The 26,869-nt window shown below is 38.3% G+C and overlaps 7 protein-coding genes and 1 non-coding gene across 12 annotated transcripts in view; 2 read left to right on the top strand and 6 right to left on the bottom strand.

Moving 5' to 3' along the window:
* Positions 1-36: 36 nt before the first annotated feature.
* On the top strand, positions 37-1,246 carry LOC123702249 (chymotrypsin-2-like). Its single transcript, XM_045649942.1, has 2 exons — positions 37-552; positions 835-1,246. The coding sequence occupies exons 1-2, from the start codon at positions 37-39 to the stop codon at positions 1,117-1,119; spliced, it is 801 nt and encodes a 266-aa protein (XP_045505898.1). The 3' UTR covers positions 1,120-1,246.
* Positions 1,247-3,490: 2,244 nt separating this feature from the next.
* LOC123702250 (granzyme K-like) lies at positions 3,491-4,191 on the bottom strand. The gene is made up of 2 exons (XM_045649943.1): positions 3,940-4,191; positions 3,491-3,775 (listed from the first exon to the last, which is right to left on the bottom strand). Exons 1-2 carry the CDS (start codon positions 4,189-4,191, stop codon positions 3,491-3,493), a joined length of 537 nt encoding a protein of 178 aa, XP_045505899.1.
* An 876-nt stretch (positions 4,192-5,067) lies between these two features.
* On the top strand, positions 5,068-5,141 carry Trnai-aau. Its single transcript has one exon. It is a non-coding gene; the product is annotated as a tRNA-Ile (tRNA).
* A 2,632-nt stretch (positions 5,142-7,773) lies between these two features.
* LOC123702346 lies at positions 7,774-10,156 on the bottom strand. The gene is made up of 2 exons (XM_045650065.1): positions 8,586-10,156; positions 7,774-8,555 (listed from the first exon to the last, which is right to left on the bottom strand). Exons 1-2 carry the CDS (start codon positions 10,075-10,077, stop codon positions 7,903-7,905), a joined length of 2,145 nt encoding a protein of 714 aa, XP_045506021.1. The 5' UTR covers positions 10,078-10,156; the 3' UTR covers positions 7,774-7,902.
* Positions 10,157-13,568: 3,412 nt separating this feature from the next.
* The window catches only part of LOC123702347 (zinc finger protein 181-like), a 37,621-nt gene continuing 24,320 nt past the window's right edge, over positions 13,569-26,869 (bottom strand). The window contains exons 5-6 of one of the 5 annotated variants that reach the window (XM_045650079.1): positions 24,203-25,116; positions 23,784-23,920 (exon numbers count right to left, since the gene is read on the bottom strand). In XM_045650079.1, the coding sequence (XP_045506035.1) occupies positions 23,897-23,920; positions 24,203-25,116 (938 nt within the window). In that variant the 3' untranslated portion in view covers positions 23,784-23,896. Of the gene's footprint in view, positions 15,003-19,484; positions 20,803-22,693; positions 23,921-23,943; positions 25,117-26,869 lie in introns of those variants that run through there. The other 4 variants (XM_045650078.1, XM_045650068.1, XM_045650069.1 and 1 more) reach the window with 4 other exon arrangements.
* Positions 15,041-16,283, bottom strand: LOC123702350 (zinc finger protein OZF-like). The gene has a single exon (XM_045650082.1). The coding sequence runs from the start codon at positions 16,234-16,236 to the stop codon at positions 15,145-15,147; it is 1,092 nt and encodes a 363-aa protein (XP_045506038.1). The 5' UTR covers positions 16,237-16,283; the 3' UTR covers positions 15,041-15,144.
* On the bottom strand, positions 16,435-19,243 carry LOC123702349 (zinc finger protein 761-like). The gene has a single exon (XM_045650081.1). It carries the CDS (start codon positions 17,655-17,657, stop codon positions 16,512-16,514), a length of 1,146 nt encoding a protein of 381 aa, XP_045506037.1. The 5' UTR covers positions 17,658-19,243; the 3' UTR covers positions 16,435-16,511.
* Positions 20,895-22,567, bottom strand: LOC123702351 (zinc finger protein 786-like). The gene has a single exon (XM_045650083.1). It carries the CDS (start codon positions 22,134-22,136, stop codon positions 21,048-21,050), a length of 1,089 nt encoding a protein of 362 aa, XP_045506039.1. The 5' UTR covers positions 22,137-22,567; the 3' UTR covers positions 20,895-21,047.

Here is a 26,869-nt window from a genome sequence, read left to right on the forward strand (position 1 = left end):
ATAAAAACACAAAATAAAACACGATACAAATAAGAAATGTTAGTGGCAATAATATTTCTGATTTACGTCCAAGCCGGTGAGTTATCGAATCTTCGTATATGGGGAGGAAGAGACGCAGAACCAAACGAATTTCCATACGTAGTCGCAATAGAAACCCGCAAAAAGAAAGGCAAAGAATCAACAGAAACATTCAGTTCTCATTGTACAGGATCCCTCATAGCTCCATGTTGGACGCTCACCGCCGGTCACTGTGTTGAATTCGCCCCTAGTAGACAAATCAAACTTGTCATAACCTATACGATGGATGGCAAAAAGACACGCTACAATGTACTTTATATGATAGCCCATCAAAATATGATTCTAAATCTAAAGAATGCTGCAAATGACATAGGACTCATGAAGAATGAGGAAGTAAAAGATGTGACTTACGCCAAATTGAGCGCGGTGGACTACACGACGTTTGTTGGGCTAGAAGCCCTGTCTGTTGGTTATGGGGTGATGAATACAGATAATGGTTTGGAATCAGCGTCGTCGGATAATAATACTTTGCAGGTAATTTGCCATTGATTTTGGTACGGATAGATGACGAAACTTAACAAGACACAATAGTTTACTGGTCTTAACTCTACTTAGAGCGGCCGTACACGGGCAGCTCGAGCGGTCGGTCGTTGACCGACGGCTTGAAGCGGTCGCGACTGCTCGAGCAGTCATATGTACGGCAGTGAATGAATGTCTAGTTCACCGCGCGATCGCGGCTTCGGTCCGTATACGGCCGTCCTTAGTAAGCATCTTCGTTGATCGACTCTTTGGTTTATTAGACCTTTTTTTCTATAGGTTATGGAAGTGATGTTCATAAGATGCTTCGACCTCAATCTGAATAAGCCAGCAATGTGCACGACGACAAAATGTGGTGTAAACAGCTTCATTTGTTCAGGTGATTCTGGCGGACCAATCATACACAAATCGGGTGTTGTGGCCGTCCATAGTATGGGCCACGGCTGTCGAAAAACAAACATATTACCAAGAAAATTAGGCGAATTTGAAATCGCTGGTATTTCTGCACCTGTGAGTCCATATTTCAGTTGGATTTTGGAGCAAATGAGACTTGGAAATGTTTAAAACTTGGAGAATGTGGTCTACTCTGTAACTGCAGAATCACAGAATGTTATCATTTATCTTGAAATTTGGTAGACAGACAGATAGGCATAGGCAGACCTACCTGCCTTTGCCCTCGCACATGCGTAGAAAAAAGCTTAGGTACTAGAAACTTTTAACTGTTTTTTTTTTTGTGTTTGCTATATTTAAGAAAATGATTATGACGATTCAAAAGTGAATGAATAGAAAATGTCTGGAGTTGTGTCAAAGTTGAGTTTGATTTATTTCCAAGAGTTTCACGCTTTTATTATATGCACAAACATTTAATGGTACACCTGTATCCATTAAATATTTGTATGTAATGCGACCATTTCGTGAAATGAGCAATCATTTCATGAAATTATCAAATCTACGATATGGCCACCACATAATATCCGTTATGTTTGTATGTTAATCTTTGTTGAGACCCACATTCAACTGACAGATTCTGTTCAAACTTTTTACATTTATCAAGGATCGGTGACAATACAATAATTACTATATTTTGGTTTAAAGAAGAAAGAAAGAAAGAAAGAAAGTTTAGTGTTTTTTTAGTATACATGTAATATACTAGCTGTGCTCCGCGGTTTTACCCGCAGTGCTCCGCGCCTGTTGGTCTTAGCGAGATGATATATAGCGTATAGCCTTCCTCGATAAATGGGCTATCTAACACCGAAATAATTTTTCAAATCGGACCATTAATTCCCGAGATTAGAAATAAGAAATAGTCTGTGGTATAGATATACACTTCCTTGAACTACTTGTTTCGAAGACAACGCGACGGCTTTACATGTTCTTTGCTAATAATAATGATTCGATTTCTAGAAACATCTACACTAATATTATAAAGAGGAAAACTTTGTTTGTTTGTTTGTTTGATTGATTGTAACGAATAGGCTCATAAACTACTGGACCGATTTTAAAAATTCTTTCACCATTCGAAAGCTACATTATCCACGAGTAACATAGGCTAGGTTTTATCCCGGAAATCCCACGGGAACGGAAACTATGCGGGTTTTTCTTTGAAAACGCGGGCGAAGCCGCAGGCGGAAAGCTAGTGTGTAATAATTTTAGATATCGAAACAGCATAAGCATCATGCAAATTGTATAACATTTGTCCAGCTTATTTCCAAATAACATCGTTGAAAGAATTCAAAAATAACAGCTCCAGCTAAACTTTACCGTAGCCAATAACATCCCATGTAGTGTAATTTAGTGTTGCTATGTTTTTTTTATTATTTTTAGTTCCTCAAACATTCTTTTCGTGACTTTATAGATAGACTATACCTACATTGGAACGCAGTTTATAGTTGAGCCGTTCTATATAAATAAGTACTATCCTTCCGGGTGAAACCTATCCTATGTGTTAATTCAAGTTACCCTCTATATGTGTGCTAAATTTCATTGTAATCGGTTCAGTAGTATTTGCGTGAAAGAATCACAAACATACACATACAGTATACACGTCCATCCTCACAAACTTTCGCATTTATTATACACTAGCTGTGCCCTGCGGTTTTACCCGCAGTGCCTTTAGCCTTCCTCGATATCAAAACCCCGAAAAAATGTTTCAAATCTGACCGTAGTTCCCGAGATTAGCGCGTTCAAACAAACAGCAAACTCTTCAGCTTTATTAGATACTAGCTTCCGCCCGCGACTCCGTCCGCGCGGACGTCGGTCTTCGCGTGGATGGTTTATTTCTCCATTTTGAGACCTCTGACAATAACATCTTATAAATATCTATTGGACCCAATTCCCAAATACGGTTAGGCCTATAATAATACGCAACGTGTGTTCGCGGTTCTACGGAACAACGTCTATGGATAAAACTGAAAAATGAAGATTATTTTTTTTCTACGTATTTTTCCAGGATAAAAAGTATCCTATTTTACGCCCAGGATAATAAGGTATAATTATACCAAGTTTCATCGAAATCGAACCGCTAGTTTTCACGTGATGCCTTCACATACAGACAGACAGACAGACAGACAGACAGACAAAAATTTTTTTAATCACATATTTGGGTTTGGTATCGATCCAGTAACACCCCCTGGTATTTATTTTTTCAATATTTTCAATGTACAGAATTGACCCTTCTACAGATTTATTATATGTATATAGATATTAGTAGGAGGCAATGCTGCTAATTATAGTTTGTACTGTTTTAAATTAATGTTCTTCATCTAATACAGTAAAAATGGAATCCAGTAAAAAGTCAAACTCACAGCCATTCGATTAAACCAAGGACTAAACAAACACAATTTTGACATCGTTAAAATTTATTTTGGGTAATAAACATAAGTTATTGGTATATATAACAGTCTGCAGTTACAGAGTAGACCACATTCTCCAAGTCTTAAACACTTCCAAGTCTCATTTGTTCCAAAATCCAACTGAAAAACGGACTCACTGGTACAGCAACGCCTAAATTTCTTCGAAATTGGCGTGGTGAATAATATGGACTTTGACATTTTACGCCAGTAGAATGGACGGCAACTACACCCGATTTGTGTATGATTGGTCCGCCAGAATCACCTGGACATATAGAATTCTTTGCGCCACATTTTGGAGTCGTGCACATCGCTGGACTTCTACCATATCGGTTGCGGTCGATGCATTTAGTGAACATCACTTCAAGGATCTGTAGAAAAAAATTACTTGATAAAACCACAGTCTAATAATCCATACAGTTTTTCAACGCAGTTGCTCAGTAAATAGTCCCCTGTACCGTCGTAATTTTTCTCTACTGACCACTGTGTCTAGTCATGTTTCGTCATAACTGTACCAAAAACGATGACAAATTACCTGCAAAGTATTATTACCCGACGACGCTGCTTCCAAACCATTATCTGTGTTCATCAGCCCATAACCAACAGACAGGGCCTCTAGCCCGATAAACGTCGTGTAATCCACCGCGCTTAATTTGGCGTAAGTCACATGTTTTACTTCCTCATTCTTCATAAGCCCTATGTCATTTGCACCATTCTTCATACCTCTCCTCAAACTTTGATGGGCTATCATATAAAGCACATTGTAGCGTGTCTTTTTGCCATCCATCGTATAGCTTATGACGGTTTTGTTTTTTTTACTACGGTTGATGTCGACACAGTGCCCAGCGGTGAGCGTCCAAGATGGAGCTATGAGGGATCCAGTGCAATGAGGAATGAATGTTTCAGTGGATTTTTTTCTCTTTATCCGGAATTCTATTGCGACTACGTATGGAAATTCGTTCGGTTCTGCGTCCCTTCCGCCCCATATTCGAAGACTCGATAATTCAGCAGGTTGGACGTAAAATAAAAACATTATTGGCAATAACATTTCGATCTTGATTTATTTGGTATGTGCTTTTGTAGATTGTTACAGATTTATGTTATATTTTAATAGGTATAAATAAAGTAACTTTGTTTTATTGTTTCGATGTGGAAAATTATTACACGTTTCTAATAATCGAATCATTATTATTATCAAAGTATAATATGTAAAGAAATTAACTTCGAAATAAGTAGTTCAAGGATGTGTTCGTAATTTTCTATGTATGTACAGTACTCCAAAAGTGATAATGCGCATAGAAATCTTCATCACAGTTCGGTAACTGTCATATTCCCGGAGCGTCCGAAGATGATATGTATATAGAGTGGTTAAATGCATTTTCTTCATGCATAATTTAGTAAAATTTGTTGAGGCAAATGAAATACATTTTGGAAATACGACAAATAGCGAAGATTTGCATGCGCATTATTAATTTTGGAGTACTGTAGTTATATGTAAAAAAATACACCTAACCTTGTTAATAAATCAAACTCAACTCAAAGTCAAACATTTTTTTATTCATTCACTTTTGAATAGCGCTAATACCTATGTTCTTTTTAAATAGCTGACGCAAAATAACAGACAAAAGTGCACCTGAATCTATGTTTCGCATTAAAACTCATCGGCCCATTAGCTCAGTTGGTTAGAGCGTCGTGCTAATAACGCGAAGGTCGCGGGTTCGATCCCCTCATGGGCCAGGTCTTATTATTTTGCAATATCAAACTCAAACATTTATTTAATTAGACTTCTTCGAGAAGCACTTTTGAATCGTCATTACATATTTTTAACATTTACCACCGATTCGGAATGCTGTAACCTTAGATTACAAAATAAAAGACAGATGGAGCGTTGCCGAACTAAACCGAATAATTTATCGTCATTTTCAATAAAGCTATGTGTGCTGTCATTTCGCCGCTGCACTGTACGTACACGGTGCTTCTGTGTGCGTGTAATGTTGCCAGATATTGAAAAATTTCCCAAATTTTTCCCCGACTACGGAAAAAAGAGGGTTATGTTTTTCGAGTTTATGAATGTATGTATAATATTTCTTTGACACGCCCTGCAGTATAAACCGTTGGACCGATTTTGAGTTGTGAGGTTTCATTGCAATGATCTGAATTATTATGTTAGTGGCGGTAGTGACGTAGGCTATATACATAAATGAGAAGTCAAGTTTTAATTTTTATTTAAATTCTTTTATTACATAAAGTACCTGCCTACTAAAGTTATATATGGACAAAATAATTGTATTCAATTTTTTATTAAATAAATTACATAAAAAAAGTTTCAATATTAACTATAATAATTATATTTTATTTTTATTTTTCATAATATATGAATACGAATAGCGGTAGTTTTTAGTCGAGAATACGGGACATTTTATTTTCATCATATCCATCATGGAGTTCACATAAATTAAATCGCCAGCGAAAACGACTACGACGTTTTTAAGCTTTATAAAAGTAACAAAATAATGTATTATGCTTATTAAAATAATCTAATAATGATCATGAACCTTTAGTGCACTATACAAATAATCACATTCACGATCGAAAAATCCAACAGCATTTACCCTGAAGATCTTTCAACCATTTTACCGTTTTACCAATAAAAATGGCAAATTCATTTTCAAAATACTGGCAACATACGTTGAAGTTTTATATTCCTTCATATCTGTAAAATTGTTATTCGTATTAAAGAAATAAATCAGCCAAATAATCTACAGAAAACCTGTGAAACGATGTTTTATCTTTTTTTTTGTTTTCGGGAACAAATTTTACAGCGTTTTATTATCACAAGACGGCATTTTTTTCTAAAATTGCAAACCCTTTTTGACGTATTGCATGACACTATATGCGCTATAGCACTGGTGCAGCGACGTATTTGTTTTTGATTTCGTATTTTCTTTGACAAGGGCGACGGGCGGTTGTCATGCTCCATCTGTACTTTATTTTGTAATAATCTAAGGCTGTAACTATCTACTTAGAAGAACCGGCAAGAAATGCTCTTTTATAACATGTCAGTATTACAATTTATTTTTACAAAATCCATACTAATATTATAAATGCGAAAGTAACTCTGTCTGTCTGTTACTCAATCACGCCTAAACTACGGAACCAATTTTCATGAAATTTGGTATGAAGATATTTTGAATTTTGATACCCGAGAAAGGACATTTTTAACCCCGGGACATAGAATAGGTTTTCTAGTCTCGTATATAAATTGATTATTTTGGAACATTCTACTGTGGCGAAAGACGAATGCAGGTTCGAATCCCGCCTAGTTGTTTAATATATTACCTACTAGCGGTCCGCCCCGGCTTCGCCCGAGGTACATATTCACGTTTTCTCTACATAAGAACCATCCTCGTACTTCAAGGAATATAATAAAAAAGGATTAAAGAAATCGGTTCAGCTGTTCTAAAGTTATGCGCTTACCAACACATTTTGGGATTCATTTTTATATTATAGATTTAATAATTTATCTTTGGTCGCGCCAATATAAAAAAATATAAGTAAGTATATTCTCGATATAAAGTGGACTGTATTTAGATCAACGTGGTGTTAGCAAAGAGGGGAAAGACGGGAACACACGGCACATACCTCGTCGGAGGGAGTAGCGTCCAGAACACACGCTGCCGCCACGCGGTCAGGGTCCTCCAGCTCGCGGCGGGGAAGAACGGGTCCAGTCCAACACTCCACACAAACACACACGCGGCGGTGAGCGCGACCAAGGGCCGGGGCACGGGATACCCCGGTGGTGTTACAAAAGCACAATGCCTGATGATCTAGAGAGCCTCGTGGAAGCTCTCCGGCGGTGAGTCCCGATCCTCGCGAAAGATCGGAGAGAACTACTGGCTGTCATTCGTGACATAGGTAGGTCACGTGACGAGCGCTAAATAGCGCGCGGTGATTGGTTGTGCTCGTATGTAGGGAAGGATGAAGGAATACACCACAAATAATAAACATTTAATTTCTACATTTACTATTTTAATTATATTGGCGTTACCATATCCACCCGCCCTAAATGGGTCACCATTTAAAACCAATCATAAGATACAGCGAAAAACTATGACTCTAGGATCGCATAATGCGCGCGGGTTAATAAAGTCCTAAGAGCCACGGCGGTAATATAAATAACAAATTCTATGGCTCCAGGAGCGCATAATGCGAGCGGGATAATAAAAATTCCTAAAAGTCACGGCGGAAATATAACTAACAAATTCTATGACTCTAGGATCGCGTAATGCGAGCGGGGTATAAAAAATTCCTAAAAGTCACGGCGGAAAATATAACTAACAAACTCTATGACTCTAGGATCGCGTAATGCGAGCGGAGTATAAAAAATTCCTAAAGTCACGGCGGTATTATAAGTTATAACTAAGAAATTATAACGAAAGCGGTGCAAAAACTTAAAATTAAACTTAACTAACTGCGGTAATACATTAATGCGATATAACTATTGTCTTGGAAGCGGACATAAACGAACGACCGGGCGAAGGTAAGTTCCCTTGGCGGTTCTAACTGTACAAACGCGCGCGACGTCGTCCTTTGAAGGATGTACTTTCTCTACGACGGCTAAAGGCCAGGTTAGGGGCGGTGCATTATCATTTATTACAACCACGACCGTTCCAGGAGTAATAGGTGTGGAAGGCGTATTCCATTTCTGCCTAACCTGCAGACCGTGTAAGTATTCCATTCTCCAACGTTTCCAAAACGACTGAACTAACTTGTCCAGTAGCGAATGCCTATCAAGCAAACTGACGTGATCAGATTTGACTTGCGGCGCGGGTAATGCTAATAAAAGCGCGGTAGTTAAAATAACACGAAATAAATGCGTTATAATATTCATATATTTAATATGATAATAATCAATGATCATGATGATTAGGTGATCATTGTGCGGTAATATCACTGGATGCTTATGTGCATATTCCAGGGCGGTATCGCTTAGACGTCCGATGAGGATTAGTCTGTTGCGAATAAAAGGCTTCAAGCGGTTGAAGGCCTGCGAATAAAATTTATAATAGAGTATATAAGAATACTCCTCTGCAAAATATTTATTTTGCAGGGCGGGAATAATTTTATTTACAGCGAAATTAGGTTCCTCTACGGTCATCATAACACCGCGGCGGGTTAATAATATAAGGAACCTATAAATATAAAATACACGACGCGACGAGACGCGAAGGGCGGTATCGTATAAAGCGCAATGCTTTATAGGCGAGCACACAGTGTGCGTGCATAATTTTCGTTCGGGAATGTCTGCAATTGACTCACCATCGAGACTCCTAAGAGGCCAATCAGACGGGTCCGAACGAGCCCACTGGGGTCCTTGGAACCACAGAGGGTGCGAGACGAGATTTTGTGGCATAATGCCACGCGAAAGAACGTCAGCGGGATTTTCAATACCAGAAACATGGTAGAAAATATCTGATGGGATGTTATACACGACTGTGGGAGCAACGAAGCCCATCATGTCCCACAGACGGGCGGTAATTGACAATATGGAGCGCTTACTGCACATCACATCGGCGGGTGCGGTAATTTTAAAATAAAAACAATCATCAACAGTAGACCAATGCAGACCAAGTAATTTATGTTGCACGGTCTTATCAAACTCTACCGCGGAGGGTAAAAGTTTGTGCGAAGCGGGAAGATTATCTAACACATTTTTACTATTACTATTCCATTTAACTAGATCCCACTGAGCTCCCTTGAACAAATCGATGAGCTGCTGCGACGCGGAAACTGCTTCACATTCCGTGGGAATAGAGAAGGCGATATCATCCATATACAACGAGGAAGACGCAATGCTACTCGCGAGCGGATATTTCGCGCCGTCATCTTCTACGAGCTGTCTTACCGTGCGCAGTGCATGATAAGGACTAGACTTGATGCCAAAGCAAACTCGATTAAATTGATAAAGAAGTAGCGGATCCTGCGGGCTGAAACGATATAAAAAACATTGAAAACGACGATCAAACTCACGCACGAAAATCTGCAGAAATTGTTGGCGGCAATCGGCGGTCATGGCAATCGCGTGGAGACGAAAACCTAAAATAATTGTAAACAAATTGCCTTGTAAATTCGGCCCAACATGCAGAAGGTCATTCAATGAACGCTGGCTTCCAGAAGTTGGCATGCTAGAATCTAAAACCATGCGCAGCTTAGTCGACGATTTATCCTCGCGCAGAACAGCGTGATGCGGTATAATATAAATAGGTGTAGGGTCACGCGGATCATACGGAGGCGCGGGTGAAATATAATTCTTCGTTAGATAATCTTTTATGACGTCATCATATGCCAACCTTAATTTAGGTGAAGCCTGTAGCTTTCTTTCAAGGCACATGAAACGTTTGCGGGCAATATTAAATGAGTCACCGAGAGTGTAGAAATCATCCTTAAATGGGAGCGAAACGATATATCTGCCACTCACGGGGTCGCGGGTTGTAGTTGATTTATAATATTCTTCACATTCAACATCATCGGGATGCTGAACGGGCGGTGCGGTAGGAAGCTCCTCGAGCTCCCAGAAACGCCTGACTAATGAGTCAATAGCGGCGGTCTCTTGAACGTGACAACACGTCAAGGGCGGTTTATGTATGTTAGGTATGGTGGGTACTGAACCCATTATTACATAGCCTAACACCGTGCGCAATGCAGCGGGCGCCGACGAGTCACGAGATGCATGAACTACGTCGGGGAGAAGCAGATGAATGAACAGAGAAGCACCGATTAATAAATCGATTTTATTTGGCGTACCAAAACTCTCATCTGCGAGCGGTAAATGCGAAATATGCGATAAGACAGAAGTGTCTATAACAGCGGTAGGTAATAAATCCGTAACATGATCAACAACTAGCGGTGAAATATTAAAAGATATGTTGTTGTCAAGGCGCGAATAAAATTTTATATTTACGGAATTACTATTTATAAGTTTTTCTGAACCACCGAACCCCTTAATAATAGTACGTTCGGTTTTCTGCGGTTTAATACCTAAACGTTCACAACATTCATTCGTAATGAAGTGACTTTGCGAAGCGGAATCTAAAAGCGCGCGAATAATAAGCCGTTCGCCTTTACAATTATAAGCTACGACTTCAGCGGTTGATAACAAAATAGTATGTTGTTTATTCGCGGGCGGGTTGCATAGAAATGCGTTATCAGTATCAGCTGTATAGCTAGCGGTACATAGCGTAATATCAGAGCGGCACTCGCCCGACGGTGCGGGCGGTGTCGGCGCAGGCAACGGCGGGGAGCTGCGCGGCGGGGGGTGAGACGCAGGCGCGGGTATGGAAGATTCGCGTTTCAAATGTAACATTGTATGATGTTTTAATTTACAAACGCGACAGTTAGAATACGACGAACAACTAGAAACTCGATGTTTTATACTGAGACAATTTATACACGCGTTTCTATCCTTTACGTATTTCAAACGTTCCTGCGGACTCATTTTATGAAAACTCGAACATTTATATAAATGTTGATGCGTAATATTTTTACAAAGACAACTATAAGCGGAATCAGCTGTTGTTACGTAAGACTGATACGTCTTAGGCGGTGCGGAAGAAGTATTATTTGAACTGCGGTTATAATTATTCTTTCGAGGCGGTTTATTTATTCCCGAATTTGTGGAAGGATGAATGCGTTCTAATACCTTCGCACGAGTTTGAATAAATTGAACTAAGTTATCAAAAGTAGGCATTTCACTACCAAACTCAGTCTCGAAAGCGCGAACAGTATCTGAGTCTAACTTCTTCAAAGCGATATGAACAATCATTAAATCTGTAATATTATCTAACTTTATATTTTGTAAGGCGCGCACTGCGCTAATAAAGTTATCTGTAAATAAATCAAAGTTTGTTGCGGACGCACAATGCAAAGGTTTAAAATCAAACATTTGATTTAAATACGCGGAAACTAACATACGTTTATCATCATATTTATCTTTTAAAGTTTGTAAAATTAAATTATAATTTTCAGCGGAGGGGGTTATACCAGCTATAACAGTTGTGGCCTTCCCCGTTAATTTACCTAGTAAATAATATAAGCGCTCGGCATCTGTAAGGCCGGGATTGTTATGAACAATTGATTCAAAATTCGAAAGAAACAGCGGAAATGAGCGAATATCACCCGAAAATGGTACTAATTCGATAGGCGGTAATTTAGGCCTATTTTTATGCAAATTATTAATATCTCCGTGTGACGGACATGGTTGCGAATATTGCGATTTAATTCTTATAACTCTGCTATATAAAGACTCGAATGCAACGAGGCTTTTATAATCAGGTTTCGCGGCGGGAATTAATGATAACAAACGAATATTATATTCATCTAAACATTTCTTATAATCATCGCGTAATGATTCTATCTGCGCGGACTCGTCAAGGAAACTTTCCATAAGCGCAGCGTTGTTATGAACGTTCAAAGACAAATCATAAATTCTTTGCACCATTTCGAATATAACTTCGCGTTTAGCTAACAACATGGATAACTGCGAATCATTTATATCTTCCGAATCATTAACATCCGAAGCGTCACTATCAGCTAACTTAGTCATTTTCTTAGGCGGCATTTTTAATAACAAAAGTAAATATTCAAACAGAGAATGTTACAATAAAAGTTACAATAACAAGTAATACGACCAAATAAAGTAGGTCAGTGACGCAAGCGTAATAAGAACCGAGTATGCACTATGCAATTACAATATGGTCGGATTATAACAGCGGATCGCGGAATGTAGGTACTCGATAAATTTCGAGTGCGGGTAGACCGTAGATAAATATGATGTAATATGTTCGATTTATAATGATTTTAGCGTTATAACTGCGGATAAACGATATGAATATAGTTTTAATTAACTATTTTAATTATAATATACGCGTAACTTAATGTCACGGGCGGAATAAAATATATTTTAAGCGGAAAATAATAGATGACGCAATGTCGATCTATGCGGTTATAGTTATTTCACAATGAATGTACTATTAAATCACTTATTAGGGCATACGATGAGTATCCTAATAAGGGCGGGTTTAAAATATATTTTATATGAATAATAGTAGAAGACGCACTGTCGTTCTACGCGGTATTTTAAATAGTATTTCGCATTGAAGATACTACTAATACGCTTATTAGGGCCTACACAATGAGTATCCTAATAAGGGCGGTGGAATCATCAGGTTTTATCCGGTTTGTAATGGACCACTCTATGGTTACTATCCGGATCGAAGGTACCACTCAAATGGTCGCGCCAATATAAAAATATACGCAAATATATTCTCGATATAAAGGTGGACTGTATTTAGATCAACGTGGTGTTAGCAAAGAGGGGAAAGACGGGAACACACGGCACATACCTCGTCGGAGGGAGTAGCGTCATCATCATCAGGTTTTATCCGGTTTGTAATGGACCACTCTATGGTTACTATCCGGCTCGAAGGACCACTCAATGGTCGCGCCAATATAAAAAAATATAAGTAAGTATATTCTCGATATAAAGTGGACTGTATTTAGATCAACGTGGTGTTAGCAAAGAGGGGAAAGACGGGAACACACGGCACATACCTCGTCGGAGGGAGTAGCGTCCAGAACACACGCTGCCGCCACGCGGTCAGGGTCCTCCAGCTCGCGGCGGGGAAGAACGGGTCCAGTCCAACACTCCACACAAACACACACGCGGCGGTGAGCGCGACCAAGGGCCGGGGCACGGGATACCCCGGTGGTGTTACAAAAGCACAATGCCTGATGATCTAGAGAGCCTCGTGGAAGCTCTCCGGCGGTGAGTCCCGATCCTCGCGAAAGATCGGAGAGAACTACTGGCTGTCATTCGTGACATAGGTAGGTCACGTGACGAGCGCTAAATAGCGCGCGGTGATTGGTTGTGCTCGTATGTAGGGAAGGATGAAGGAATACACCACAAATAATAAACATTTAATTTCTACATTTACTATTTTAATTATATTGGCGTTACCAATCTTCTATAGATATTTAATTAATCAAAAACAATTCAGCGATTTAATAAATCACAAGAGACCTTCAAGATACTAATAATTCAAGTGAATTAATTTCTAACATAGCAGAATGGATGGATGGAGCAAGGATAACATTAAAACTATCGGAAACTTTATTTAAATGAGTACTTTATTGACAAAATAAATAATTAAAGCCTACATGAGATCAAATAACTATTTGTAGAAAAATACTGACTTGTGACTTCTATTTTTCTCCACTTGAAGACATCATTCTTACAATATTCATTACTAATAATAACCCAAAAGCATGTTTTTTATTACCTTCCAAACGGATAAGCTGATTATGAGAAAATTTAGCATAGATATAATTTGACATAACAAGAACTTGTGTTGAAAAAGCAATGCTTGACAATAGTAAATTTTTCTGAGTATTTCTGTCGACATTTTTAATTAATTTTCCTTTCACAGATCCAAACTACTTATTTTTTTTCAAATGGCAACTCCCGATCCCAGTGACCGTCCTCACTCTACCAATGTCGAGTTTTGAACAGATGGTCAGTTAAGTTAGATCCAAACTAATTAAAATCTTGTACATGGACTGTCATATGACGTCTCAAACTCTTCTCTTGTCTATACGCCTTCTGGCAAATACCACAAACGAAATTTCTATCACCAGTATGAGAATCCATATGCCTCTTTAACGTTGTAACACAGCTAAAGCTTTTGGTACATATGTGGCATTGAGTTTTATCCGTATGCTGTTTATTCGTGTGCGTAGTCAACGCTCTGCGACTCGAAAATTTAGAATGACACACTTCACATTCAAAGGTGAACGTTATTCCATGCACTTCTTTCAAATGCTTCAGTTTTCGGAAATGCTCAGAAAATCTTTCTTGACAATGAGGACACCTTAGTATCTTCGACTTCGCAGAACCCTCGTGCATCTTTTCGATGTGGTATTTTAGGTTAGAATGTGTAGTATATGTCTTGCTACATTTTGGACAAGGATAGCCTCCAGGAGAGTGTGTTTCTTGATGCTGTATCAATCGCTGGTAGGTCATGAATCCCGCACCGCATGTCTCGCAAACTGCATTGCTAAAGTGAACATTCATATGTCGATTCAGAAGTATGAACGTTTGGAAAGCTTTAAAGCAAATATGGCAAGAGAATTGTCTATCTTTCAAGCTCAAATTGTAGACGATAAGCCCATTACCTGAAGGAGTAAATACTTTATTGTGTTCTGAAGTTAAATGGGCTCTAATTTCGTCTATTTTAGTAAAGGTTGCACTGCATATCTTGCACTTGAGTTCGGATATATCTACTTTCACAGTCTTCTTGCCCTTTGTCAGAAAGTCTTTTAGAATAATATCTTTATTCGGCATTTCGTGATCCTTGCTATGATTTAACAGCGCGTGTACTTCCGAGTACTTTTGTTCGCAGAAGAAACACTTGAAATAATACCTACAAAAGATAAACGGTTTCGCGGTTGTGTTTTCCAATATCAACGCTGCATTCTGTCGCTCAGACAGCGTCATCTCCCAAACACTGGAGAGAACAGCTCGTCGTCCTTTTCCTTCCAATCCTGAGAAGATAAAATTCCTTTTTATACCATCTTTCATCTGTAACATTTCCACAAGCCATGCCAAAGCAAAAACAATTATGCATCTATAAGTAAACGTGTTCAGTCAATTCTTTGTACTATACGACTAGGTGAGGTATTTATTCTATTGGTTCAATAAATCAGAGCTAAAGTTCTTCACAATCGCCTTGAACTGCCACTGCGGGTGCCATTGCTTCATGTGCTTGTTAAAGTCGTTTCTATTATGAAACCCGTGCCCACATTCACTACATGTAAACTTCCAAACCGGGCCGTGTACACGCATATGCTGTCGGAGGGTTCTTTCATGCATATACGCCTTCTGACAAACTTCGCAAAAGAAATTCCTCTCCCCCGTGTGGCCTCGCAAGTGCATCTTCAACAGAGACTTCGTTCCAAAGCACTTTCTGCAAATCTTGCATTGAATTTTTTGCGTGTGTTGTTTCGTCGTATGCTCGGTTAAGGCACGTCGCGTTGGAAAAACCGCTTTACAAGCTTGACAGTCGAACGTGAATGTAATACCATGCACTTCTTTTAGATGTGTCATTTTGCGATAATGTTCCGCAAAGCGCTCTAAGCAATGAGGACATTTTAACGGCTTGATTCGCTTAGCATTCGTGACTTCATGCTTTTTAAACAAATGATAACGAAGCTTCAGTTTCGTCGGGAATACTTCCTGACAATTGCTACATTTGTGAACCCCATTCTGGTGAACTATTCTATGGTTTATCAGACGCTGATGTGATATGAACCCGAGACCGCAGGTTTCACACACCACACTAAAATGCACATTCATATGCCTGTTTAAGAGGAAGAAAGAATTGAAAGTCTTGCTACATTTATGGCAGGATAGTAGACCATTATTGATTCTTAGATCGTACGGCATGAGTCCATTCCCAGCGGAATTAAACTCCTTTTTGTGGCTGGCAATCAAATGTTTACGTATATCTTCAAGCTCTGTATACTTTTGGTCACAAATCCTGCATTTTAGATTAGACACATCAACTTTTATAACCCGCTTTCCTTTCCGAAGATACTGTTTCAGCAAACTCGATCTATCTGGCAGATTGTGCGTATCTGTATGTTGTAACACAGACGAAACCTCTGGAAAGATTTCTGTGCAATAAAAGCATTTGAAATTCGCTTGCTGATAGTAGAACGGCTTGACCGTAGTGTTTTCTATAAAAGTAGCTGCGTTCAACCTTTCATATATGGTCATTTGCCAAATACTCGAGCGGGCCGTGGGTCGATCGAAATCCTGTGCCGCTGAAAAGAAAATATCAGTCAGAACTATCTCTATATTTCAGATTGCATTCCTACAAAAACCCGTGCAATACTACTATCAAACAAACCTTTTCAATTCAATGTGCATTTTTGTCGTGGTCAAGAATATATACAAAATAATATAAACAAAATCAATGTTAAATCAATCTTTCGAATGTTTATTTTATCGGTAACACAAACACATTTACAATAAAATCTAGATTCACTAAATCATTTCTTGCACGATTTCGCATGAATTTCCATATTATCCTTCCTCGCATACGGCTTCCCGCATGCTGGGCATTTGAACTGTTTCTCCCCAGTATGAGTGAGGCCATGCCTTTTCAATCTGTACTGTGTAAAGAAGCTCTTTTGGCAGACGTCACACTCGTATTTTCTTTCTTGCATGTGCACCGCACGGACATGCCTATCCAACTGACACTTCAAGTTATACTCCCGTCCACAAGTATCACATTTATGAAGAAACACATTCTGATTATGAACGAATCGTAGGTGGACAATCTTCTTATAGTTCGAGATGAATCGTTCTGGACACAAAGGACAGGTACGAGGGTGCTGTTTTAAGTGAACTCCACGCAAATGAAGACTCCTTTTAGGTGCACTGGTGAACACTTTATCACATTCAGTGCAAGGATACGAGCCAGTTTGATGCACCTCTAAATGACGTTTCAACAAATTGAGCGATATGAATCCAGAGCCACAAGTCTCACAACTGTAGTTATTGTAATGTTTGTTCATGTGTATTATCAAGATGCGTAGCTTTAAAAACTTATCCCCGCATATTTGGCATTCAAAGTCTGCACCATCCAATTTGAATGGTATAGCATCTTTCATGTTTAGATCTATTTCTTTACCGTGTTCTTGTAAGTGGATTTTTAGCGATCTTAGGCTATCGAGGGTCCGTGCACAAATTTTACACGTCGCGTTTGATACATCAACCTTAACAATATTATCTTTAACTCGGCTTAGCGCGAGGCTTATTTCATTCACTGGGTGACCATTATAATGTTCTCTAAGTGCGTTGGTGTCTAGAAATAGTTTTGAGCAAACGAAGCACCCATATTTACTTCTGCTATGTATAAACGGGTATAGGTTAGAAAACTCTAAAAGGGTAAGTACATTCTGTTTCCACAACGCATTTTTATCTTCTTCCTCATCTGAACTTTTTGTTTGCCCTTTTTTTATAATTATTTTAGTATAATAACTTTTATTTTCTTCCCGATCCAATACATTTTGACTCTGTATTCTTACATCATCGCTTCCGTCGCATCTTAAACGTGTTATTTCTTCCAATCCTAGAAAAAGACAAGTGACTGGGTACAGGTTTTTGCAAAGAAAAGCATCAATATTCAGCATATTGTTTATTAAAAAAATTGCTTAAAACGAATAGTGGACAGTTAAATGAGATTTTCCTTCCTTAATGTCTGAGGTATTATACAATCACGAATTTTGAGTTTCAGTTATCATTGCTTAATGTACCAAATACTAGGTCTTAAATCGATACCTAATTCGATCATTTAGTACAATGAATACCATCAATTATTTATATTATGCACAGCACAGTTCTTAAATATAAAATACGAAATAAATAATAATACTTGAAAACTTAATCATGCGTTCGATGCAGAATGGATTTCTGATATAGGACAATAGTTTATGCAGCAATAAGGCAAGACATTGGGCAAGTTATTAAACTTTAATATAAAACTGTCTGTGCAGAGGGCAAAAAATATTAAAAAACAATCGATTTTTGAAGTAAAACTTCTGTAGGCGCGTCGAGAGTAAAATTTCGCGCGTGCAGAGTAAAATTTCTTGCCAAACAAGTTTCACTTCTGACGCGGGGTCGGCACACACGCTCTTTTTTGTTTATATTAGAAAGAAAATTATAAAGATTTGAATTTATAAACTGTTTACGAATACTATAAGCGTTATGGTACGAAATTCCCGATACAACTGGGCAGTTCCCATGACGTCTTAAAGCAGTATTCATTTTGTGTGGGAAAGTGTTAGCGCTAGAATGATAGACGACCTATATAGCGCAGTATTTTTTCCACACGGGACTTAATACTGCTTTGAGGCATCATGGTAACCCTCCCAGCGAAAGAACTAGACTCCAGTTCTTTCTTTCTCTAGTTCCTAGAGCAAATGTTATGTTTAAGGCATGGATTATCCAGAACCATATATTATTTTGGATTAAAAAAAATCATAAGTTCTTTCATGACCCATATCAAAAATCCACCCTAATCAATTTTTGCAAGCGATTTCTTGCCCCCTTGCAACATTCGAACAAAAACGTTTATCTTACGTTTAATGATTCACAATATTAACGAAATATCATAATTTTCCTTACAACCAGATGTGATGTAAAAAACTTAAACATAATTATTTTTTTACCATTATAAAATTTTTCATTGACAACACGATTTTATTACTGAGAATATCTTTGAGAGATTTATTTTTTTAAATCAGTTATAAACCAAGAATTACTATAATAAAAAACAAAATCACGCGTTATTTAATACCAAAGTTGTAACAATAACGATTTCAGTTATTTTAATGATAATAATTTAACATTAGGTAAGTAGGTACAATTAGTATACAGGCCCGGGTAAGATTTTACAATATAGTACTAACCAATATAAATTTTATTTTATCCCAAGTCTATCCAATCAATAGAGATAGATTTTTAAAACAAAAATTGTAAATCAAGAATAAAAAAATATCCTTTTGCATTTTATAACGATTATTTACCATCATCTTAGTAACACTGCATTATATCTTGTTCGATACGTACATTTTTTTCATTTTTTTACATAATTGTATATGCCACACATGCACATTTGCATTATCACTACATAGTATAAAACAAAGTCGCTTTCTCTGTCCCTATGTCCCTTTGGATGCTCAAATCTTTAAAACTACGTAACGGATTATGATGCGGTTTTTTTAAATAGATAGAGTGATTCAAGAGGAAGGTTTTCGTATATAATTTATTAGGTTTTAGACAAAGTGGGCGAAGCCGCGGGCGGAAAGCTAGTCTTCTATAATATAAAAATGTTGCTAAACGCAAATCTCGAAAACAGATGAACTGATTTCCTAATTACATATTATTTGTTTATGACGTTCCTTGAAGTACGAGGATAGTTCTTATGGAGCAAAAACGTAAACATGTACCACGGGCGAAGACTGCTAGTGATTTATAATATCAAAATCGTTCCCAACCTAACCGGTAATTTCAAATCGTTATCTACCCTCAAAACTGTTTCCTTTTCTAAATAAGATACTTTAAACAGCTATACAACATCATGCAATCTCAAGTGATCTTTCAAATTTTGCCTCCTCAAAAATGCCAAGCCACAAAAATCACATTTATGATTCTTCTCCCCTGTATGTATAATCATGTGCCGCTTCAGCGTTTCCTTATTACAAAACCTTTGCAAACATATTTTACACAGATGATTCCTCTCTTGCAAATGAACCGATCGTGTGTGACAAATCAAATGATACTTCAAGTTAAACGCCTTACCGCATGTTTCGCACTTATGAACTCTAGTCAACTGATTATGAACATCCTGTAGATGGATTGTCCGCCCATAATTCGAATTAAACCGTTCCGGACACATCGGACATCGCCTAGGATACTGTTTCAAATGCACACCCCGTATATGAAGCGATTTTTTGTACGCCGTCCTGAAAACTTTATTACAACGATCGCATGGAAAATTGCCCGTTTCGTGGACTTCCAAATGCTTTTTCAATAAACGCAACGTCATGAAGCCCGAGCCGCATTTTTCGCAGCTGTAGTTATTGAAATGTACGCTCATATGTATGACAAGGAGACGCACTTTTATAAAACTCTGATCGCAAATCACACATTTGTAAGTTTCGTTGAAATCCAGCTTGAAAGGAATCATGTTGTCTTGTAAATCTGGATCTATGGGCTTATTGTGATCTTCCTTCAAATGAAACTTGAGTTCCAACAAATCTTTAGGTTTCACTGCGCACAATTTGCACGCTAACTCACTCACATCCACTTTTAAAACATTCTCTCTTCTATTATTAAGTAGCCTTTTCAACGGAGCAAAATTGTGATTCTCGTTCATATGCTGCCTTAATAACGACGTTTCCAGAAACGGTTGCGAACAGATGAAACATTTAAATTTATTATTCCCATATATGAATGGATACGCTGTTGAGAACTCGAACACAGTTAGAGCGTTCTGTCTGTAATCAGATTGCTTCTTGAAAACTTGCGGCGGTTCTATAACAAGATCTTTAACATCAACTGTAACATTTGGACTCGTTCTGTCCATCGAAATGGGAGACGGACTTCTTGATATAGCATAATCGTTAACTGATGGGACATTATTCGGGGCATTTTTAAGTTGGATTTTGCTGAAGTCCCTCACAGTCCCCAGCGGTTTACACAAAGTCCAATCGTACGCCACTTGAAACAGTGGCGTGATCCGCTTAGTCGGCTCTTGTTTCTCCGAATCCGTGCCTAGAAAACAGAAACAAACTCTTTGAACTTTCCCGTTATGTTCATGCAGTGTATTGGGTGCTCTGTGCTTCTTAGTTCTTTGCTAAGTAAACAAGGCAGCGTTACTATAAGTAAAGCTATAAAATTTCTGTGTGGATCATGTTTTCATATTGATATGCTTTTAATACCTTCAAAGTTTATCACAATAGTCTCTGATTGTTATTATATACACCGTGAAGTAGTAGAAATGTTTTAGGATAGTAGTTTTAGGATATAACGCTATGAAACTCGTCAATTTTAACAGTCGGATGGTTTACTTTGACATGATGTTTTAGACTACACTTCTGTACAAACGAGCCGCCACAATAGCTACATATAAACCGTCTATCATTCTCATGAATTCGCATATGTTCTCTCAACGTATATTTCCTAGCGTACGCCTTTTTACAAATATTACAATGGAACTTTCTTTCACCACCATGTCTAACCATGTGTTCCTTTAACTCTGACTTAGAATAAAACTTCCATTCGCAAAGATCACAGGCATGCCTTTTCATTTTCAAGTGCACTGTCCTAACATGCACTCCTAGCTTCCCACTAGACGTAAATACTTTAGGACAGAGCGTGCATTTAAATTCCTTCAACTTCAAGCCGTGTACAGCTGATATATGTTTATTTCTTTGAAAATAGTTCCTAAAGGTTTCCGGACAATGAGGACATCTGTGTCTTCTAACTTGTTTATGTACGTTAGCAAAATGTTCGTTTTTCGCATTCATAGATCTATATACTTTGTCACAACTCTCACAAGGGAAAGATCCGCTCTCATGAGAAAACGCGTGAGTACGGAGTCGCTCCGGCGTAATAAACCCAGTACCACATTGCTCGCAAATAAAATTCTGATAGTGTACATTCATATGATGATTCAGAGTTTTATACTCATCGAATTTCTCTTCACAAATAGCACAGTTAAAATTGTCTTTCGTCACTTTAAACGGCAGTACATCATCTGTTATATTCACATCTATGTTCTTTTTATGTGCTTTGGCCAAATGGCACTTTAGATTGTTCAAATCACTTATAATAACATTGCATAATTTACAACTAACATCTGTTATATCAACTTTGACCAGTTCGTGTCTTTTCAATTTGGACATAGCATATTTTATCGTCGTTAGAGAGACTGTATCGTGTTCTATATAATTATGGTGTCTCAAAATAGCCGGGTCGGCAAATTGTTGGTCACAATAGAAGCAAATGTACAGATTCTTCATCCATCTAAACGGGCATATTCTCGAATGTTCCAGAAGCATCGAGGCGTTCTTTTTCCTCGCTTTAATGGCGTCTACGTCTTTCATTTTCCTAGCGTTTTCTTTACGCGTTTCTGTGTTCTCATCGACGATGATGTTCTCGCTATCCTCACCTAAAATAATAAAACACGCTTTTGTACTTGGCACTTAAGACATGCAATTCTTCGTAGTTTTCATTTCACCGTTGATACTTCAAATTCATCGTCTATTTTGATATTACTGAATATTCTTCAAGCTGAATTAAATCGAAGTTAATCTTATACATATAATAAAAATTATAAATCGCAAAATGTGTTGGTAAGCGCAAAACTCGAGAACGTCTAAACCGATTTCGTTAATTCTTATTAATATTCCTTGAAGTACGAGGATGGTTCTTATGGAGAGAAAACGTAAACACGTGCCACGGGCGCAGCCAGAGTGGACCGCTAGTTAATAAAAAACGTTTAGTTAGTTTCCGTTCGTAAGAGATTATTTTTAAAATAGAAACAGATGTGACTACGTAGCAACAGAATTTAATTGAAGTATTATTTATTTAACTCCTGTTATTTTAATTTATTTGCATTATTTTGTAGTTATTTATGAAACAGGAAAAATAACAAAAATAATCCATTCAATGTTTCACATTTATTGCTAAAAGAATACACCATTCGTGCGATACAATTCCACATAACCATACAATCGATACCATAGTTAAAACGCATCCTTGGCCTGCATAGGATGATGAACCCTAACATGTTGTTTTAAGCTACATTTTTGAATAAACGACTGTCCACAAACGGGGCACACGAACCGCCTATCATTATTGTGAATGCGCATGTGCTCTCTCAACGTCTTCAACCGCGCATACGACTTCTTACAAACATCACACTGATATATCCTAGCGCCAATATGCTTTATGCTGTGTTCTTGCAACTCATAGTTCGTGAAAAACTTCATACCGCAGGAACCACACGCGTGATTACGCTCCTGCAAGTGTTGGGACTTTATATGCGCAGTACGACGACTGCACAGGTCGAAAACTTTGGGACAAGACGGGCATGGGAAGAGCGCTGTCTTTTCTCCGTGAATTGTATTCAAGTGTCGCATCCTATATTTGTAGGAGGCGAATTTTTCGTCGCATATAGGACACTTGTAACGCTTATTCGATTTATGGACTCTCGACACGTGCGCGTACAACGCTGCGTATGAAGATAGCGTATCACCACAATGTTTACATGGAAAGTCACCCCTCTCATGTGTCTTGGAATGATTGAGCATTCGTTGCGTTGTAGCGAAGCCCTTCCCGCACGTTTCACAGATATAATGCTCATAATGATCGTTCATATGCTTGTGAAGGCTGAGGAACATCTCGTACCGCTTGCCGCAAATCTGACAACAGTACTCATCTTTGCACAGTTTATACGGCAAGATACTCTCTCCATACGAACAGTCTATAATATTCCCGTGCTCCCGTATATGCGTCTTCAATTCACTATAATCCCTAATGTGTTTGCCGCAAAATTTACACACTGTAACAGCAAAGTCCATTTTGAGCGGATCATACTTTTTCGGCTTCAAAATGACATCACTGTGCAATTTTTGCGTGTGCTCCCTCATTTTTTCTGGCTCCAAGAACGTGCTCTTACAAAAGAAGCACATGTATGTTCCCTTTCTGTACTTAAAAGGGTAAGCGGTACAGGAGGTCATTATCATGCGTATATTCTTTCTGAAAATGGCCCGACGTGCGTTACCCTGTAACCTTCGTTCAATGACCTCGTCATTAGATGCTACCGCTGTATAATCAGGTACGTTTTCGCTTTCCTCCTCTTTTACTTTAACCTCAGCCGTTTGTCCTAAAAATAGAAAAATATATGTAGGTTCTTCTTATTGGCAACCTTTGATAAAGCCCCTTAAGCACTACAAAACAAAATTCACGCGGCGCAAACAATATTAAGATTAAACTATCATTAAAGAGAGTTTTCACTGTTGGGGTGATGGGTGCGTAGATGATTTTTAAGACTGCACTTTTGTACAAATCCACTATTACAATATTCGCATACGAATCGTTTATCGTTGTTATGAATTCTCAAATGTTCTTTTAACGTCTTCATTCTTGCGTACATCTTTTTACATACTTCGCATTGGAACTTCCTTTCACCCTCGTGTTTGACCATGTGATTCCTCAATTGAGCCGCAGTACCAAATTTATACGGACACTGCTCACATAGAAACGGCCTATGCTTTATATGCACTTGTTTTATATGCCTCGTGCGTTGGTTATACATAGAGAATACAGATGAGCAAAAATTACACGGATATTCGACTTTCTTCCCATGAGCATTCCTTAAATGTTTTAATCTTTCAGAATAGGTTTTGAATGCCTCATTACAATATGGGCACCGGTACCTAAATTCAGACGTATGGGTTAAGTAAATATGTCTATTTTTCTGAAGTCTACTCTCGAAAACCTTGTCGCATCTTGTGCACTTATTATTATCAGTTTCGTGAATAATTTGATGGGCTTTAAGTCTGTGGGCCGCTGAAAATGCCTTGCCGCAATGACAGCAAATATTATTTGGATAATGTTGATTCATATGCGTATTGAGTTTGGTAAATTGCATGAATCTCTCCCCGCAATGCGCGCATAATAGCTCTTTATTCCTCAATAGGAATGGAGTAACACCTAACCCTAAATCTTTTATAATCGGTTTCTCATGATCAGCTATGAGATGATCTTTTAAAGCTTCTAAATCAGTCATTTTCTCATTGCATATGGTGCATTTAAGGTTCGTTATCTCAACTTTGATGTAGTCGAAAGTGCGCGCAAATTTCAAGGCGTCGATTCTATTCGGATGTTGAGAGGAATGCTCTTCAATTGTCTCGAAATCAGCAAATGTACTGGGGCAGTACGCGCACGTGTAACAACCCCGCCTCCATCTAAACGGACACGCGCTAGAACACTCTATAACGATAGCCGCGTTGTCTCTTTGGTCATTAAACTTGCGTCTCTGTTTCCACATTATTTTCTTTGTTGATATATCGACCGGTCCTAAAAAAAAAAGAAAAAAAGTACCGTCAGAAGTGCGCCGGAATATCAACACGTGTTTTAGGTGTACAGAGGTTCTAAATACATGGCAATTTTTTAGGTTATTTCATGAATCCCTTCTTTTTCTTGTGCACGACCCGGACGTGTGAATACCGGCTTGTCGCACTGCCAAATGTGGCCGGACACAAGTGGCAGGGGTACTCAGATTTCTGATCATGTATTTTATCGAGATGCTGTAACCTAGAGTGGTAGGAATCGAAAGGTTCATTGCAAAGCGGACAACGGTACCTTTTCTTTGGCCCGTGTACGATCGCGACATGCCTGTTCTTGAGAACACGGTTAGAAAATACCATATTACAAATTGGACACGCAAATTGACCTGACTCGTGGCATTTCATATGAGCGCGCAGTTTATGTTTAGCCGAATACGCTTTCCCGCAGGCGTGGCAAACGTATGTTTGATAATGCTTATTCATATGTATGGAGAGAGTCATAAAACATTGGAATAGTACTCCGCAGTGAACGCAACGTAATTCTTTATCAGTTAACACGAAAGGAATAACCCCATTTTCTGGCGGTATGTTCTTTTCGTGTTTATGAGCTAAATGTGTTTCTAAATTGGTTAGTTTACCAACTGACAGATTGCATATAGTGCATGTTAAATCCGAGATATCTATACGTAAAGGGAACGAGTTTCTTATTTCGGGTTTCGTAACCAAATCCAGTTTATCATGTATTTGTGTATGTACACGTAATTCCATCATATTCACGCAAATTACGGGACAATAAGCACACATTAGTTTCCCACGCAACCACCTAAAAGCCACTGCATTAGAGAATTCTAATATAGCGGCAGCATTTGCTTTCTCTTCTGTTACCCTCGTCTTCTTTTTCCATTTAATCATGACGTTACTTGAAGTACCGTCCAATGCTGCGCTTCCTAAAAATAAAAACGTAGTATCAAATTTCTACGATTACCGATTAGATTTGGGACGTTCACAAAAGGATAAAGCAGTATATTTTCAGATTTCTTATACGAAAAATACCATTTATTTTTATTGATTAGTTTGCTCCGAATTAACAGACTGCCTCGGCGGATCACTTATACTATAACTTGCATCGTAACCTACTTTCCCATCCTTATGAGCTACACGGATATGAGCCGATCGCTTACAACTAGTCCCAAAGCATTTGCCACAATAAACGCACTCGTATTCCATCCTTTGCTGTCCGTGCGTTTCGACCAGATGCTTCACTCTCGCGTAATATTTGGAAAACACTTCCGGACACCGCGGACACGTGTATCTTATACCTTTTTGATGCACCTTCGATCTATGACATATACGAGACGCTCTCGTTTCAAGAATGACGTCACAAATACCACACGGGAACGTGCCAACCTCATGAGACTGGACGTGGGTCCTAAACCTCGACTTTGATATAAATGCCTTCCCGCACGTATCGCAAACGTAATTTTTATAATGACTATTCATGTGTTCATTCATTTTAGCGAACGAAACAAAGTATATTGTACATTTGGGACATTTAAAGTTATTAGGACTTAGTTTGAAGGGTAGAACGCCATCGCTGTACTCTAAATTTAAGGTTTTTCCGTGCGTTGTAACCAGATGTTCTTTAAAAGCTTCTATACTATCTAATCGAATACCACATAACCTACAACATAAATCAGATATCTCGACTTTGACCATATTATTTTCTGTTAATTTGGCGAATATTCGTTTAGTAGGCGCTTGGT

Source organism: Colias croceus, chromosome 23, assembly GCF_905220415.1.
Source record: "Colias croceus chromosome 23, ilColCroc2.1".
Taxonomy (NCBI): domain Eukaryota; kingdom Metazoa; phylum Arthropoda; class Insecta; order Lepidoptera; family Pieridae; genus Colias; species Colias croceus.

What these genes read in the sequence shown, in the direction of transcription:
- LOC123702249 (XM_045649942.1), top strand. Translation starts at nt 37, where the DNA reads ATGTTAGTGGCAATAATATTTCTGATTTACGTCCAAGCCGGTGAGTTA. An exon ending in CGGATAATAATACTTTGCAG is followed by an intron (nt 553 to 834) that starts GTAATTTGCCAT and finishes TTTTTTCTATAG; the next exon opens with GTTATGGAAGTGATGTTCAT.
- LOC123702250 (XM_045649943.1), bottom strand. Translation starts at nt 4,191, where the DNA reads ATGGATGGCAAAAAGACACGCTACAATGTGCTTTATATGATAGCCCAT. An exon ending in CGGGTAATAATACTTTGCAG is followed by an intron (nt 3,776 to 3,939) that starts GTAATTTGTCAT and finishes TTTTTTCTACAG; the next exon opens with ATCCTTGAAGTGATGTTCAC.
- LOC123702346 (XM_045650065.1), bottom strand. Translation starts at nt 10,077, where the DNA reads ATGGGTTCAGTACCCACCATACCTAACATACATAAACCGCCCTTGACG. An exon ending in TATTTATAGGTTCCTTATAT is followed by an intron (nt 8,556 to 8,585) that starts TATTAACCCGCC and finishes TTATGATGACCG; the next exon opens with TAGAGGAACCTAATTTCGCT.
- LOC123702350 (XM_045650082.1), bottom strand. Translation starts at nt 16,236, where the DNA reads ATGACCATATATGAAAGGTTGAACGCAGCTACTTTTATAGAAAACACT.
- LOC123702349 (XM_045650081.1), bottom strand. Translation starts at nt 17,657, where the DNA reads ATGCTGAATATTGATGCTTTTCTTTGCAAAAACCTGTACCCAGTCACT.
- LOC123702351 (XM_045650083.1), bottom strand. Translation starts at nt 22,136, where the DNA reads ATGAAAGACGTAGACGCCATTAAAGCGAGGAAAAAGAACGCCTCGATG.